This window comes from Myotis myotis, unplaced genomic scaffold, assembly GCF_014108235.1.
Source record: "Myotis myotis isolate mMyoMyo1 unplaced genomic scaffold, mMyoMyo1.p scaffold_m19_p_14, whole genome shotgun sequence".
NCBI lineage: Eukaryota > Metazoa > Chordata > Mammalia > Chiroptera > Vespertilionidae > Myotis > Myotis myotis.
Window position 1 is genome coordinate 40,533,015 of NW_023416318.1, and position 17,048 is coordinate 40,550,062.

Sequence of the window (17,048 nt, forward strand, 5' to 3'; positions counted from 1 at the left end):
AGCACTCTGGCTGACTGTTTTAAGAAATTTAAAAAATGATACATTTAGTTAGGTTCTTTCCATATTTATAGTTTCAAAGTCTTTTCCTTTTACTAAGACTTTAATTAAAAATAAACTCAGGACATACTTAGTAACTTGATTCAGATCTTTCAGAAAGTCTTGCATGGCAGAAAAAGAGCAAAAAGGAATCTTATTTGGGGCCACACACATTTTATTCTTTAGATAAAATATCGGCACTTGCCATGAAACATCTTTCAAAAATTACTTTTGTTACATTATTTAGAATAAGTAGATGAATATTTATGAGGGCAGACACTCAGGTAACTTACGTATTGGGTGCACAGATGACAATCATAGAAAATAACTCCACAAAGTCAATTCTCTGGAGGTACTATATGTGAAAAACATTTATTTCTCAGAGAATGCTTACTGATTCCCTTTACCCCCCATTTTTTCATATTAAAGGTTTCTTTTATGTGTCACAACTGTGATGACATGGTAATATTGAAAAGTTACTTCTTTAACGACAAAGCACCTTGCAGTTTATTAAATAGAGAGTAAGTGACATTGCTTTTATTTATTTGTAAATATATTTTATTGATTTTTTACAGAGAGGAAGGGAGAGAGATAGAGAGTTAGAAACATCGATGAGAGAGAAACATCAATCAGCTGCCTCCTGCACATCTCCTACTGGGGATGTGCCTGCAACCCAGGTACATGCCCTCGACAGGAATCGAACCTGAGACCTTTCAGTCCGCAGGCCGACGCTCTATCCACTGAGCCAAACCGGTTTCGGCGACATTGCTTTTCATGCATTACTCATTTCTCTCCAAAATATTTTTATGGCTTTAGTGTTCCTGGATCTTGCAATGTAGTAAGAAAAAAAAAGAAAAGAAAATGCATTATCTTTTATTTACCCTATTAATATTCTTTTTGTTAGCATATGGCTAACAGAGACCCATTTTGCAATTACTACCAGTTTAATGTGCATTCTTTTTTTCTTCAGTGATACCTAACCTCTTTTGGTTTGTTTTCGGATATATCACTTTAAGGGTTTTATGTTGATGGAACCTCAGCCTCTTTTTTCCTATTATCTCTCAACCAAATGTGGAACTTCACAGTTGAGTGAGTTTCTGCCAAACTGGGAAGAATTTGTTGGGTACACAGTTGGTTAATTCAGACGAGGCAGTTCTTCCCCCAGCAGTCTTAATCTTTTCAGCGAGTGGGTGTCTGACAGAAAGGCGAACAAGGTGAGCAGTCAGTCTTAGAGGAGCAGCTAGGCTTTCCCAGCTGACCTGGGGCCTTTATTTCTGGTGTGCTCATCTTTTGGCCACGGTGAGAACCTTTTTACACTTACTTATGAAATGTTTTTATACCTTGAGTTTAGATTGATATTTTAAAAGTCTTGTCATATTTTAATTATCCTGGATTTCCAGGATTGTTTCCTCAAACATAAAAATGCCTTTTTTTCATACTTGATTCTTGTTCATATAAATACTTGTCATTAGGTAAGTAAGTCACTGAAATACTCAGTTATCATTGTTTATGTCGAACATTAGCTGTAAACAAAATCATGGTGATATTTATGTGCTGTTAAGATAGGAGAACATAGTGGTATTTCTTTTCTTCAATTAGGAATCAGTAGATTTGATCTTTTTTTCTGAAATGGTTATTGAGTTGATCATAATGGTGATGACAAGAAGCATTATCAGTGGGGTCATTCTTTGGCCTGCAACTTTCTGACATGAAAGAATTAGCTTCTGTGTCATTCTTTGTCCATTAATTGAGCAGTGACTAGTCCTTAATTTTCTAAGTATTTAGGCAATCATATATTCCCTTCTTTCTCAGAATTTTTTTTTTTTTTTTGGTCTGTAAGTTTGTATGTGAGTGTGGTGTGTTTGTGTAAGTTTTGTTCATATGAGTCTAGGAGAAAAGAGAAAATGGATAGTTTTGGAATTTAGATTGTAGGGATGTTGGAAATAAAACGAAAGGAAGTTAATTTTACTCCTGATGTCAAGATAAAAGAATTGTAAAGACTTAAGTTATAGTTTAGCACAGTTCTTTTCTTTAGCCTACAGTGCAAATAACACATAATCAAGTTTCTTTGTTTTTGAGAATGACTTCTACTTAAATGGGAACAGAGAAAGCTTATTATACAGAATTCTTCTCAACAAGATGTCTTTTTTCTCTCTCCATGGAAGACATGTGAAAATAGCTTTATCAAAATGCTTCTTTGTAATGATATTTTTCATGAGTTTTTAGAATCTATACTATTATGTATTTTTATTAAAATTGTGGTAGATCTTAGAAGGCAAATTTAGAATGCGTTAGAATTTTGAGATTTTAGTTAATAGCTGAAATGTTTAAAATTCAATTACTATGGTTATTGAAAGCTTTCTAGCTATTGTAAATACAGAGATAATTTTAAACATAACAGGTTGGTTTACTGTAGATAATTAGTAACTGGTATTTCCAGGTGTTGAAGGCCTTCCAACAACAAGAACAAGAACAACAACAAAAAATAAAGGCCTTCCAACAGAAAGACAGACAAAAAAATTAACTTAATTGACTGAGGAGCAGATTATTCATAGGTATGTCAGTTTGCTAGGGCTGCCATAACAACCTGCCACAAACTGGGCAGTTGAAACAACAGAAATTTATTTACCCACAGTTCTGGAGGCTGGAAGTTTGAGATTGAGGTACTGTCAGGATGGTTTCTCCTTGGCTTGCAGATGGGTGCCCTCTTGACGCCTCTCCATGTGGTCACCTCTCTGCGCATGTGTACCCCTGCTGTCTCTTCCTCTTCTTATAAGGACAGCAGTCATATTGGATTCAGGCCTCACCCTAATGGCCTTATTTTAACAAATCACCCCTTAAATACCTTATTTTCAAATACAGTTACATGTTGAGGTACTTGGGGGTGAGATTTCAACATACGAATTTTAGGGGAACACAATTTAGTGCATAAGAGTAGGCAATGAAAGAAAACAGTACTGCATGTAATTTTAAAAATTTACTCATTTTTTCCCCTTTTATTTAATAAGGTTTGTATAGAAGTGCAATTGTTCTGTGTTTTTTGTTGTATATATCCTAGCCGGAGAATTTTCATCCTTGGGCCTTCTCATCATGTGCCCCTCTCTCGATGTGCACTTTCCAGTGTGGATATATATAGAACACCTCTGTATGACCTTCGTATTGACCAAAAGAGTAAGTATAAAGAAATCATAAAGCTTATAAACAGCTAACGGTTTTTAAATAGGAATTATAAAATGTGAATATCATAGTAATATCTCAAAAAATAAAACTTGTTGTAATTAATCTACAAAAAATAAAAACAAAGAAAGAAAAATCTTCTATGTGCTTAAAAGACAATCACAGTTTTTCTGCCAGCCGCAAAAATCTGTCAGATCCGCTAATCTCCAGACTGTAGGAAAATACTCTGTACTCATTATACTATGAGACAAGAAAGTGGTACCCATCACAACTTGGTGAAAGATTCTGGGCAGGTTAGTCAGTACCTCTATGTATATCACTTTCCTCACTGTAAATAGATAATGGTGATAATGCCTTTTTTTCCTCCCAAATTATTTTTATGGGAAAAAACGAGCCTGTAGTTGTGAAACTTGAAAAGAAAGGTGCTACGTAAATCTTAAGTGCATTTTATTTTTAAGATGTTGATTAGTTTGATTTATTTTTTCCATAGGCTTTCAGAAATCACATTTTTAATTTACTTGGGCATTATTTTAAATATTGGATGTGTAAAGTAAAACTTACTGACTTTGAATAGTAGTTTTGGAGGATGGGAGCATAATTTAAAAAATACAGAATAGTACAGAAAAAGTGTTACAAATACTCATCATCCAATATTTACTCAGAATTTCCCCCTCATCTGAACTCAATTTATATTTCCACAGTAACTACCTTTATGGACTTGGTATATATCTTTACAGTTCATTAAATTATATTTTAAGTATGTTGAGTGCTTATTTCAAGAAATTTTACAAAATATACTAATGTAGAGTGAAAGAAACCATTTACAAAGGAAAATGATCGCCTCTTTTTTTCCATAGTTCTCTAGTCCTAAATTTCCATAATTTTGGCTTTTAAGAATCATGGAGTATCAGCAATTTGTTAGAATATATCTTATGAGTAAAGCTGGAATATTGCTACCCTTACTCCCTAGGTTTTTAGGGGACATACTTTATTTTTAAAACTTGGTTGTGGCGTTCAGAAAATTTTGGTATTGGATAGCCTGCCAAAGAAGGAATGGAATGTTTTTAATCAGATATATTTTTGTAGAAAAAAATCTTAGCACCATTTGTAGTTCTCTTTTTGATATTGGTAAACCCATTTTTCTGATGTAGTTATAAAATGTTGGTTCAGGTGCTAGCTGATAGTGCAGCGGTTCTCAACCTGTGGGTCACGACCCCTTTGGGGGTCGAACGACCCTTTCACAGGGGTCACCTAAGACCATCGGAAAACACATATATAATTACATAGTTTTGTGATTAATCACTATGCTTTAATTATGTTCAGTTTGTAACAATGAAATTGGGGGGGTCACCACAACATGAGGGACTGTATTAAAGGGTCGCGGCATTAGGAAGGTTGAGAACCACTGCAATAGTGCTTCTGCCTGTGGACTGAAAGGTCCCTGTTTCGATTCCGGACAAGAGCACATGCCCAGATTGTGGGCTCAATCCCCAATAGGGAGCGTGCAAGAGGCAGCCGATCAGTGATTCTCTCTCATCATTGATGTTTCTCTCTCTCTTCTTCTCCCACTCCCTCCCTCTCTGAAATCAATAATGATTATAAAAAAATGTTGGTTCAGTTCTATGATAAGACAAAAACACTCAATTTTTTTACATATTAATTTAATTTCATCATTTTCTTGCTGTACAATATTCAGTTTTAAGTATAATTCATCACAAGGGTCTGAATTACTAGATCACTTTAATATTATTTATGGCATGGTACTGTGGTAAATTTATGTTCTGGTCTATCCCATAAGCTTTATTTTTAATTTCGAGGGAAATAGCATTCTTAGTGGGAATTTTCTATTCTTAACTATGGCCAGAACCTGAGGTGTGAAATAATAATCCTATACATTTATAAGTAGACCAGTGATTTCCATATTTCAGTAGGAGTTCTAATCAGCTATGCTTTTGTTAGCCTGTACTGATTAAAGTTAAGGAAAGGCTTACACCTGGAGGTGATTTTTGTTAAAATGAAAGCAACTGATGAAAAATTTAAATTATTACTTACATAACTGTATCCTAGAAATGCTGAGTTATTACATATATTATTGTTTTGTCTGATATGTAAAAAGCAAGCCTCTTCTTTTTTAAAAATAAAAATGGAGGAAAAAAAGAAGGAGAATATTATGTGGTGCTTCTACCTCTTGCCAAAGCATGTAGTTTTGTATTACTGGGTGGAGTCTCACGGGTTAAGGATATACATTAATATATTTGTTTTACTATATTTTGAAATCTCTTTAGTTTACGGAGAACTATGGAAGACAGGAATGTTTGAACGCATGTCTCTGCAGACAGATGAAGATGAACACAGTATTGAAATGCATTTGCCTTATACAGCTAAAGCCATGGAAAGGTATATTGATTAATATAAGAAATCCCAGAGAAATCATAGATATTAATTTCTTTGGAATTATTTTAACTACGGTAAGATAATCATTAGGGTAAGGAGATTAAAAAATGTTGGGTGGGGCTTAAAACAATACAAATGTAGTGTCTCATAGTTCTAAAAAATATTTTTTATTTGAAATGAAATAAAAATTTGAGGTTGGATTTTCTTAATGTGGATTGAAGTTGGTTTTTGAATAGTTTGCCTATGAAATCTGAACATGTGAATTGAATTGTTTGTTTTATTAGGGGGAAATATAAAAAAAACAAACCCGTGTGTTTGTGTGTGTGTGTGTGTGTGTGTGTGTGTGTGTGTGTGTGTGTGTGTTTATTGGTTTGCCTATTACTTTACTCATTAGACATTTATATATCTTAAAATAACAATTGTATTCTTTTATGGTATGATGCCATAAGTAATAACAACCTTTTAGATTTGGGATCAATATTGGAGGTCATTTATTTCAGCTTTACACAAAGTACATGAATCTCTTTTATAATATGCTTGTTAGGTTATTATTTGGTGTCTGCTAAAGGTCTTCCAGTGATAAGGATACTCAGTAAACTATAAGTATGTTGAGGATAGGGACAATATCTATTTTATTCTCCAATTATACCTCAGTACCTAGCACAATGCCAGTCACAGAACGTCCATTAATTTGTTTTGGTACAATGAAATAATTATTTTAAGAGCTTTCTTTTAGGTCAGCATTCAAATAAGAAAGTCTTCCTTTTGTAGGTCACATTTCTCTCATTTTCAACCATTTTCTTTATATGGACTTAATATTCCACGTATAGTTTGACTAGTTTTAAATATGGTGAGATTATTCCTTTTTGGCTTGCCATTACTGTATTCTCTTAGTAAAGTATGTGGTGCAGTTTAGGTTCTCAGAAAATATGTGTTAGTTAATTGCATTATTGAAGCTTGAGATTGTATTAACATTTTTTGTGCTATTGTGGCAAATGTACTGTGGTCCGCCATAACCCAAGGTTTTTTCATATTGTTAAACTGGATTATTTTATCCTCTTGTACTGTTGTGGTTGATTTCTTTTTAACCCTACATATGTGTGTGTGTGTGTGTGTATATATATATATATATATATATATATATCCTCATTACTTATGTGTAATTTTGTCTTGTTGGTTTTAGTCCATTATTGCTGTCTTTCTTGATCATTTCCACTCTTAATTTTGTTATCAGAGTATTACTTACTTCTCTTGGTCTTATGTTATTGATAATCTGTTCACAAGGATAACTATGAGGACCTTCATAAATCTGGAGAAGTTTCTAAAAATCATTGTGATTAAATTATAAGCAGTTTAATTTTAGGTTAATTGTGTTTTAATACATTATAATTCTTCAGAAATTGTTAAAGCAATATGTGATGTTTATTTCTTGGAATGTTAGTATAGGGAGCCCTATAAAAAGAATTTCTCTCATTTTTTTCTTAATCAAATTCACTTTCAAACCACAGTTACATACATCCAGCCTTTATGCAGAATAATTTCACTGTCAAAGAACAAACTAAAAAGATCTATTGAAATGTTCCATTCTTTAATTATATAGGATAATAGAAATTTTTTGTTATTTGCTGAAATGTTTGCACATTTTGTCATTAGAAAACAGATATTTTAAACTTAATAGATTTTAATACAGTAGAACCAATAAGCTGCCAATAATATCCTTAAGGAGTTTTTTTTTTTTTTTTTTTTAACAAAATAGCATTTTTGTTATTTCAAAAGTAAAATGTGCATTGTGTAAAATTTAGAAAAATAGGAACTTAAAACCAACAAGCAAAATTTTTGTTCATAATTTCCCCTCTATTAAATAATATTATATAACCACTGTTAAGTATCACTTCTTAAGAAAACCTTCCCTGTCTTGCAGATTATATTAGGATCCCTAAGATTGACTCTTAGAAAGTACCCACTTTCTAAGTACTTTAAAGTGTAATTTCCCTTTGTAGCCTTTCCTATACTCACCACCTGTATTAGCTGTCCATTACTAAGTAACAAATTACTCCAAAACTTAGTGGCTTGAAATCACAACTATGTTATTGCTCACAATTTTTGGGTCAGGAAGTTTGGCAGGGAACACCTTGCTGTAAAATGTTGACTAAGGTGGCTGGAATAGACTAGAAAATAGACTAGTTACAGACATAGTTAAAGTTTCTTAGCAAAGGGAGGAGGGAGATGATTAGAACCTATTACTTCTTGATGGTGTGAAGGATGGAATAGGGTTGGAAGAGATGGATAGAAATAGTTTAGTAAAGAAACCACAGTTGCTTTGAACTAAGGAAGATGTGAATGGGGTAGGGGTAGGAAAGTGAGCAGGTTATGGGAGACATTTAAAAGTTAGAACCAATAAAACTTGGTAAATGTTTATATGTGGGGGAGTAAGATGATTTTAAGAAAACGCAAAAGTTTAAGGTTTAATAGCATGCCATTATCAGAGAAAGTAAAGCCAGCAAGCAGTAGGTATACATTTAAGAGAACATAAGATATGGAAATATTGACTTGCTTCTAACAAAATACTGAATTTCTCTAATAAACTTGGCCAACTCATGATAGGGTATTTTTTGTGTGTGTTTTGTTTTGTTTTTGACTTCAAATAGTTGAGTTTACAAAATAGAGTTTAGTATGGCTCTCAAGTACCTGAAATAAGCCTGCCCTTGTAAAATCTTTATCAGTATTCCTACTCAAATGAAAATTCAGAAAGATATAGCCTTTGAGATTAATTTTGAGAGTCTCCTTAGATTCACTTAACTGATCAAACAGTAAAGATTTTTAATAATTTAAATGTTAACTTTAGTTGTCATTGACAGCCAGCTTACTTATTCCCTCTCTTCTCTCTCCCCAGTTCTTTAGCTCTGCCTGATGTTTAATAGATCTTTTTAGTTTGTTCTTTGACAGTGAAATTATTCTGCATAAAGGCTGGATGTATGTAACTGTGGTTTGAAAGTGAATTTGATTAAGAAAAAAATGAGAGAAATTCTTTTTATAGGGCTCCCTATAATGCTTGTCATTATGATTCCTTTATTTCATTTTGCCTTTAACACCTGTTTCAAGAGTTCTACAACCAGCCTCACATTTGAAGACTCACTAGACCGATTCGCCGTTGTATTCCTGACTATGGTTTATTAGAAAAGATATACACAGCAGGACCAGCAAGGGAAAAAGACACATTAAGCAGAATCTGGAGGAAGCCAGGTGCAGGCTTCCAAAGTTCCTCCCTTTCATAGGGTGGGCCGAATGGAATGTGCTTTCTCCTGCGGTGTAACATGTGTCTAACGTTTCTGGCCAGGCAAGCTGCTTTTCAGATTCAAAACCATTCCTGGCTGATGTGGCTCAGTTGGTTGGGCCTTGTCCCATGCACCAAGAGGTTGCAGGTTCGATTTCTAGTCAGGGTCCATGCCCCAGTTGCAGGCTCGATCCCTTGTGGTGGGCCTGCAGGAAGCAGCCGATTGATGTTTCTCTCTCTGTCTCCCTCTCCCTTTCTCTGTCTCTTTAAAACATTCAATAATATTTTGGTAAAAAGATTTAAAATCAGGTTTTATTTTATTTTTAAATCCAGGTTTTTTTATCAGGAGCTGGTTATGTAGACACTCACTGTCAGCATAACTAGGCACAACTACTGAAATTCCAGACTCCCAGAAGGAAAGCAGGTGTTAGCTATAATGACATTTTTATAAACAGCTAGGCAGTCTGGTACAGTGTCTCATGGGGATAAAGCAGCCTTAATCACATAAGGAACATTGTAAAAGTCAAGTTCCCAGATGTCACCAAGGACAGTCTTACAAGCAGGCCCTTCTGAAGATTGCACAGCAGACCTGCAGAATTGCCACTCCTCTTTCCCAATTCCAGGCTGCCATTACGCTATTCCAACTTTCTGATTTTTTGATTCACTTACATGCCACCCTAACCCTTATTATAGCTTAAGTTTGTACTAGGTCTAAAGATTTTACTTCCCTTTTTGATTGTGGCCTCAATTAAGTCTTCAGATATTGAAAATGCCAGAGAAAAGTAAGATGTGTTCTTGAATAGGTCATCTTTAACAGAGGGGAATGGCTTGTCTCTGGACATAGAAAGAAGTCTGAGATTTTTCTACCTCTGTCCAGCTTTAATGACAGCCACAGGAACAGTGCCATTTTCAAATGTGTTCTTACTCTTACTTTTTAAAAAAAAAAAATTTATTGATTTCAGAGAGGAAGGGAGAAGGAGCGAGAGATAGAAACATCAATGATGAGAGAGAATCATTGATTGGCTGCCTCCTGCACATCCCCTACTGGGGATCAAGCCCACAACCCAGGCATGTGCCCTTGGCCGGAATTGAACCTGGGACCCTTCAGTTTGCAAGCTGACGCTCTATCCACTGAGCCAAGCCAGCTAGGGCTCTTACTTTGACTTTTATACTCATGGTTATTTGTGTATTTCTGCATATGTCTTGCAGTTAAGTATTTTTTGTTGTTATTTACTGAGATTTTAGAACAAATGTGGATTTTCTTTATGTTTCTGAGTTTTCCTTTTTTATATATGTTTTGAGTATTACCTGTACATCAGTAAGAGATTATTTAGAATTATAGGGCATAGAGGATCTCTAGAATATAGCTAAAACATTTTTGTTTGTTGTAATGGAACAGTTTCAGTTTCTATGACCATGAATAGTGCTGGGGTCCAACCCCAGCAGGTCCAGGGGTCCCCAAAGGTGTGGACGGAGTCGGCGAAGAAGGAAGGACACAGAGACAGTGTTCAGTTGACCAGCAGCCAAGCCAGGATCTCCAGCCAGGATCTCCAGCCAAGTTCTGGTCTGGATCTCCAGTGAAGTTCTGGTCTGGATCTCCAGCGAAGTTCTGCTTAGGATCTCCAGCCAGGTTCTGTGTCCATGTTCTCTTGCTAGGTTCTCCAGGTTCTCCAGCCAGGTTCTGTAGCCATGTTCCCTCGCTAGGTTCTTCAGCCAGGTTCTGTCCAGGTTCTCCAGCCAGGTTCAGTCACCAGGTTCTAGTCAGGTTCTCTTGCCAATTTCTGTAGTCAGGTTCAGTCCAGGATCTTTTGCCATGTTCTCTCCAGCGAAGTTCTTCTGTCTGTGTAGGTTCTGTGTTCTAAGCTCTGTATTCTAAGTTCTGACTCTTGCTGTCTTATTACATCTGTATTTATACCAGTTGATTCAATCCTATCAATCTCTATTACAAAGGTTAGGGCGTTTCTTATCTCCATTCCAGGGAGTAAAGATTATGTAGCTTAAGCATGATTGTTCGTAGTTAAAGTGATTAATTATCCACCTGGCACTAGTTAAGAGGTTTTATTCCCTCCCTAACTTCAGGGGAAAATCCCTACCTGGGGAAACAACCTTTCTCAGAGACCTTGGTTAAAACACATAGTGCCAAGAAGGTGAGCAAACATATTAAGAACAGTATGCTATATATGCCAGGTCCCTTGAAACAGCAAGCATGGACCGGCTCCCGGCAAATTCCCCCTTTTTTATTTTTTAAAAGCAGGCATTAAAAAGAAAAACCTGAAATGCTCTCTTGTATCCATTTTAAGAGTAGGATTGGCGCTTTCCGCTATTACCTGAGTCCTGATCTATCACCCCAGGGAGAGCTTGCCAATCCTGCACTTTCCCGGGGTGGAAAGGCTGCAGTGGGGTTAAGGATAAGGCTCCTTGGGCCTACCTCCTCCCATGCCTTTACATTTACCATTCCTTCCTCAGAAAAGCATGGACATACTTCTTGTATAAAAAGTTCTGTCTGACTGGGAGTAACCTTAATTCCTCTGCTAGCAAGCATATGTGTTAAAAGATCAATACAGAGTCTTATTTCTTTAGACTCAGTATGGCACATCTTCTTAATCTAAAGATCAATACAGAGTCTTCTTTCTTTGGACTCAGTATGGCACATCTTCTCAATCTAAGTTCTGTACTATCCACCTTCTTACCCTATTTATCCTCTATAGGGGGGTCTGTAGCACCCTGGTGGAGTCCTATCCGTCCCGAGTGTGGGGGTTTTCAAGGGGGGGGCTTACCTAGGGGAATCCTGTTCCAGGGATTCCCAAAGGTGTGGACGGAGTTGGCGAAGACTATCCACCCTCTACCTACGGTGGAGTCCTATCCATCTGAGAGTGGGGCTTACCTAGGGGTCCCTGTTCGGGCGCCAGATGCCGGAGTCCAACCCCAGCAGGTCCAGGGGTTCCCAAAGGCATAGACGGAGTCGGCAAAGAAGGAAGGACACGGAGACAGTGTTCAGTTGATCAGCAGCCTAGCCAGAATCTCCAGCCAGGATCTCCAGCCAAGTTCTGGTCTGGATCTCCAGCGAAGTTCTGCTTAGGATCTCCAGCTAGGTTCTGTGTCCATGTTCTCTTGCTAGGTTCTCCAGGTTCTCCAGCCAGGTTCTGTAGCCATGTTCCCTCACTAGGTTCTAGTCAGGTTCTTTTGCCAATTTCTGTAGTCAGGTTCAGTCCAGGATCTTTTGCCATGTTCTCTCCAGCGAAGTTCTTCTGTCTGTAGGTTCTGTGTAGGTTCTGTCTTCTCTTGGTTCTGTCTTCTTACATCTGTATTTATACCAGTTGATTCCAATCCTATCAATCTCTATTTCAAAGGTTAGGGCGTTTCTTATCTCCATTCCAGGGAGTAAAGATTATGTAGCTTAAGCATGATTGTTCGCAGTTAAAGTGATTAATTACCCACCTGGCACTTAGTTAAGAGGTTTTATTCCCTCCCTAACTTCAGGGGAAAATCCCTACCTGGGGAAACAACCTTTCTCAGAGACCTTGGTTAAAACAAATAGTGCCAAGAAGGTGAGCAAACATATTAAGAACAGTATGCCATATATGCCAGGTCCCTTGAAACAGCAAGCATGGACCGGCTCCCGGCAGAATAGGATGAATAAAAGTTAGTGTAAGGCATTTATTTTTTATCTCCATATGTTTTATCCTTTTTCCCCCTCTATGATTATTTTCTATCTAAAAGAGGAAAGGAGAATAAATAATATAATCGTACTATTATAATGTTACAGAAAAACCGGAGAAGAACCAAGCAACACTTAGAGAGATGGAGTTACATTTATTATTATTACGCGGGCCCAGAGGAAAATGTCTCTCAAATTCTGGGCGAAATCACACAGGAAGTTTCCTGTATTTATAACATCTTACCCTCTTTGTCTCCCAAATATGGGGGTCTGTTCTGGTCCCCTTTGCAAATTCTTAAAGAGCCCCTATGTGCTGGCGCTTTGTGACCTCAACCAAAGGCTTGGCCTGACACCTGCACTGATACCTTCGTCTGGAGAAGGTTTAATGCCTCTCTGAAATGGGATTAGTCTTATTTACCTTATTATGTAAGGCAGCAAGCATTTACAGAAGCCAGCAATAGCAGGGTTAAAATTTTAAACAGCAGTTTTTATATAAGATGGGTGCTTCAGTAGCAACAGCTTTAGCACCTTTAGGGATAAGGATAAATTGTCTTCTTCCTGGATTTGTTATGATTTGTTGAATTCTCTGGACTGCTTCTAAAATCTTTAGGAAATTGGAAGAATTTGTATAGAGGAAAAAATTCTCTATTAATGTTTTTCAGGGTACAAATATCCAAATTCCAGAGGAAGAATAAGCAAATAACTATTTGAGTACAGTACTTCATCTAGTTAAAAATGTCATCACTTTTAAGATTTAAATTATGTACTGCTAATGAGATAAAAACACTGGCCACCTCTTCCCCCCAGGCATGCTACCTTTTCCCTTTTCTCTCCTAAGTTCCAAGGGCCCTTCTGTTGTCTCTGTAACTTGTTTCCTGAGCCCATTTCCTCTACAGCTCACTTCTACCTCTGTGACTTTCTAAATAAACTTTCTCTTAGAGTTTGAGTCTTGGCTTTGAATTCTTTTCCTAGCCAGAACTCAAGTACCAATGAGGTTGCTGAACTGACAAGGTTGGTAGAGCCCATATAGGGGTGACATTTTACTTTTCTAACAAGGCAGGGATATCGAGGTCTTTATTTGGAAGCATTTTTAAGGCTTTATTTAGGTATATTTATAACTGACATGCAACAAAATGCACTTTTCTCATGTGTACTTTTTGGTGAGCATGGACACTCTGCTCAAGCTGTAAAATAAACACATAAAATAAACTTCTCTCTCACCCATATACAGGTTAGGGTAAAAGTAGGCTTACAGATGTAAGTATGCAAAACAGTTTATTTTCTTTTTTTAAAAAATACATATTTTACATATTGAAAAATATTTTTATTGACTCTTTCCACCGGCCTAACACCTCTGCCAGTTCTCACTGCCAGCAGAACTGCCATGTTTGTGGAGTAGAGCAGAGGGATGGGGACAGCTCCTCCTAAGGTGCCAGGCTTCCACTATTCTTCTCAAGAAATTCAGTTGTTTTTTTTTATGAATAAACTCTAATCTTGTTTCTTGCCTTTGGTTGATCTCTAGAGCACAAAATGTTTGTCTTTGACAGTTTATTCAGTTATATATTACAAGTTGTTTTTTTTACTCCTTTACTAGGGAAGACCAACTTCACAAATTGATTCTAAAACCTGGGAATATTATATATCAAAGTCAAATGCTCTTTCCTCTAATTCATGCTTTGGGGGAATAGAGAACAACATACAGTTGTTTAAAAAGGGAAAGAACAAAGAGAGGTGGATGGATGAATCTTGATTCAAGGCTTAGATTTCTAAGTAGCATGAGTCTTTTACCTCTAGATAGATTTGTGAGCTCAAACCGGTTAATTGAATGTTTTGGTGGCTCTTGTGGAAGGTAGACATGTGTTGTTTCTGCAGAGTGAGCCAACTGTTGTTGACATAGTACTTTTATAGTATTCCTCACTTTGTCACAGTTTTATGAAATTAGTATTATAATTATGATCATTTTACAGATAAGGACATTTTTAGGTTAGTAATTTGGCCACACTCTCAACATTTGCATGCGATATAGATAATACTTGAACTCATTTCTTCTGACTTCTTGTTTTTTATAGTCTATATAACTGCTTTCCTACCATGTCATAATTAGTTGCAAACTCTTTGATTTTCTTGGTATATTTATTTATGTAGGTGATACTTGAAGTTAGAACAGAACAAGTTATAATAATCTTCTTGAATTTTCACTAGAGCTCAGTTCTTTTCTTTGAAATGATAATTCTTAACTTATTGAAGAGCCCCTGTTCACTCACGCAGTTTTTAAGCAAATTGGTAATAGAAAAAGAGCCCATGGCAGCTTCCTCTGCCAGCTTCCTCTTTTTTCTTACTCCATAGATGCAGATTCTGCCCAAGAAGCCCCTGCATTGCAGAGGGACTGGAGATCTGTATGATCTGTTTATTTCGCAATTGACAAGGGTAAGGGGGCCTTTATGATGGGGGAGGCGCTTGGGTGCCCTGAATTTAGCTTTATGAAGCTGGAATAACATTTCTTTTGGGAATACTTAAACTTAGTATTTTAAAGAGCTTTTATGAATTTTATTTGTCCTACATCAGTAAAGTGTCAGACTATTCATATTAAAGAGCATTATTATAATGGTGATCCCCCACCATCTTAAATCCTGTTCAGAACAAGTCAGACAAACATGATTTCATGCTTCTAAAATTCCAAATCTGGGATCATTTAGAATATAAATAATAATGAATATATGTAAGTAAAATTTCACTATAATGAACATTTTAAAAGGTTTTGGATAAACATCTATTTCTATAGCCTATCATAGTTCTTCTTTATTAATCTGCTCTGTTCCTTTTCCATGAATCTGTCAATCTGTGGAGTGAAAAGGGGATTTGTGGTTGTGCTGTAAACACTGTGAGTGGGTGTGGTGTTTTATTATCGCTGTTAGAAATTAAAACCTGCTTCTTGGAATCTGTGGTCACCCTAGATGCCAGTAGAATTGAGTTGTATTTTCAGACTGTCTTGTTTCTGTTTATTAGTATAGGTATAAGTGTAATTGGGGAATCGTATGGGAGCCAGTATTAAGTGTTGTAGGCCTCACTTGACAGGTTTATGGAACAAATGTTAGAAATGGTGGTATTAATAATAGGAAAGGACTAAAATAGGTGAGGAAGAGTTTAATGTTCTTTTTAAATTGTGGAAGTATTGGGCAGATGATTCCAGCTTTGATGGGTAGTTGAGAAGACTTGACTTGGTGATGGTCTGATGGGCTTATTTTTATTTTTGAGGATGTTATTCTACCCGGTAGTAAAATAGCTTTGGTTACCTAAAGAAGTATTGTACATTTCTGTAATTTAAATGGATATTTTGAGTATTCTGTACCTCATTTTTTGTACCTCTCATTTTTAAATGGTCTTCTTTAAACATTTAATTTATAGATTTTAAGAATTCAACAATACGTGTATTATCTTTACAACTATTAATATATGTTCCACTTTTTAGTGCAAACACATTGAAAACTATTTTTATTCTTATTCTTATACTTCTCAAGTGACTTTTTTTTTCTGTTTTCTTTAAGCCATAAGGATGAGTTTACCATTATTCCTGTACTGGTTGGAGCTCTGAGTGAGTCAAAAGAACAGGAATTCGGAAAACTCTTCAGTAAATATCTAGCGGATCCTAGTAATCTCTTTGTGGTTTCTTCTGATTTCTGCCATTGGGGTAAGTTCTAGATTTTAACCTATGATAGCTATTATATACTGTGGTTAAAGGTATCTTTTCATTCTAAGCTCTAATTTTCAGTTCTTTATCACTTTCCTTGGAAAGTTTTACCTTTTGCAGCAATGTTTAAAAGTGAATAAAAAGTCTGTTGGTCATTTAAAAGGGATCAGATTATAATAGTGGATTATGAATACATTTCCAAAGGCGACTGGTATAATTGGATTCACAGTGTGAGGGCATCCTTGCTTAGACACTTAACATTAGTGGGAGTTAAGATCTTTTAACCCCATTTCCAGGTAGAGTTGTGTGGTAGATGCCCGAAATTGGTGTTTTGGTGGATAAAACTAATTTTCTTTTTTAGAACATAGAAGAGCACTGTGTGCGTTGGCAGTCCTTTTCCACATTTCCTGTTTTGTAATTGGTCTTTTTTCTTTCTTTTTCTCTTTTGATGCTTAATTTTTGCCCATAATTGCCATCAGTTTAGAGCTAACCTCCAACGATTGTAACACGTTGGCTATTAGCACTGTGGTCTTCATTGGTAAGGACTCCTATGTGATTTTTGTTATGATTGCCACTTAAAAGAATAAGGAAGCTTCACAGTGAATAGATCATAAAGAGAGTGAGACATTTGTAGGTGCCTCTTTCAGTAAATGTTGATTTTTTCACATTCTTGGGACAACATTTGCTCTCATTTACTGTTCCAGAATGTCTCTGAATTCTGTTCCTGTAGGACATCTCTTGGCTTATGTTTTCATTGGTTTAAGGGTGCCAGGATCTGTTCATCCTTCAGTTATTTCTTTGGTTATAGAGAAAACATACGG

At 36.1% G+C, this 17,048-nt stretch overlaps 1 protein-coding gene across 7 annotated transcripts in view; it reads left to right on the forward strand.

Annotated features, from left to right (window-relative positions):
* MEMO1 (mediator of cell motility 1) overlaps nt 1-17,048 on the forward strand; it is a 95,507-nt gene that overhangs the window by 58,897 nt on the left and 19,562 nt on the right. For 4 of the 7 annotated variants that reach the window (XR_004971892.1, XM_036334949.1, XM_036334948.1 and 1 more), the window contains 3 exons: nt 3,095-3,207; nt 5,499-5,610; nt 16,085-16,227. Coding sequence is in view for 6 of the 7 variants with exons in the window: in XM_036334949.1 (XP_036190842.1) it covers nt 3,095-3,207; nt 5,499-5,610; nt 16,085-16,227 (368 nt within the window). In the remaining variant the exon portion in view is untranslated. The remainder of the gene's footprint in view (nt 1-3,094; nt 3,208-5,498; nt 5,611-16,084; nt 16,228-17,048) is intronic. The other 3 variants (XM_036334951.1, XM_036334950.1, XM_036334953.1) reach the window with 1 other exon arrangement.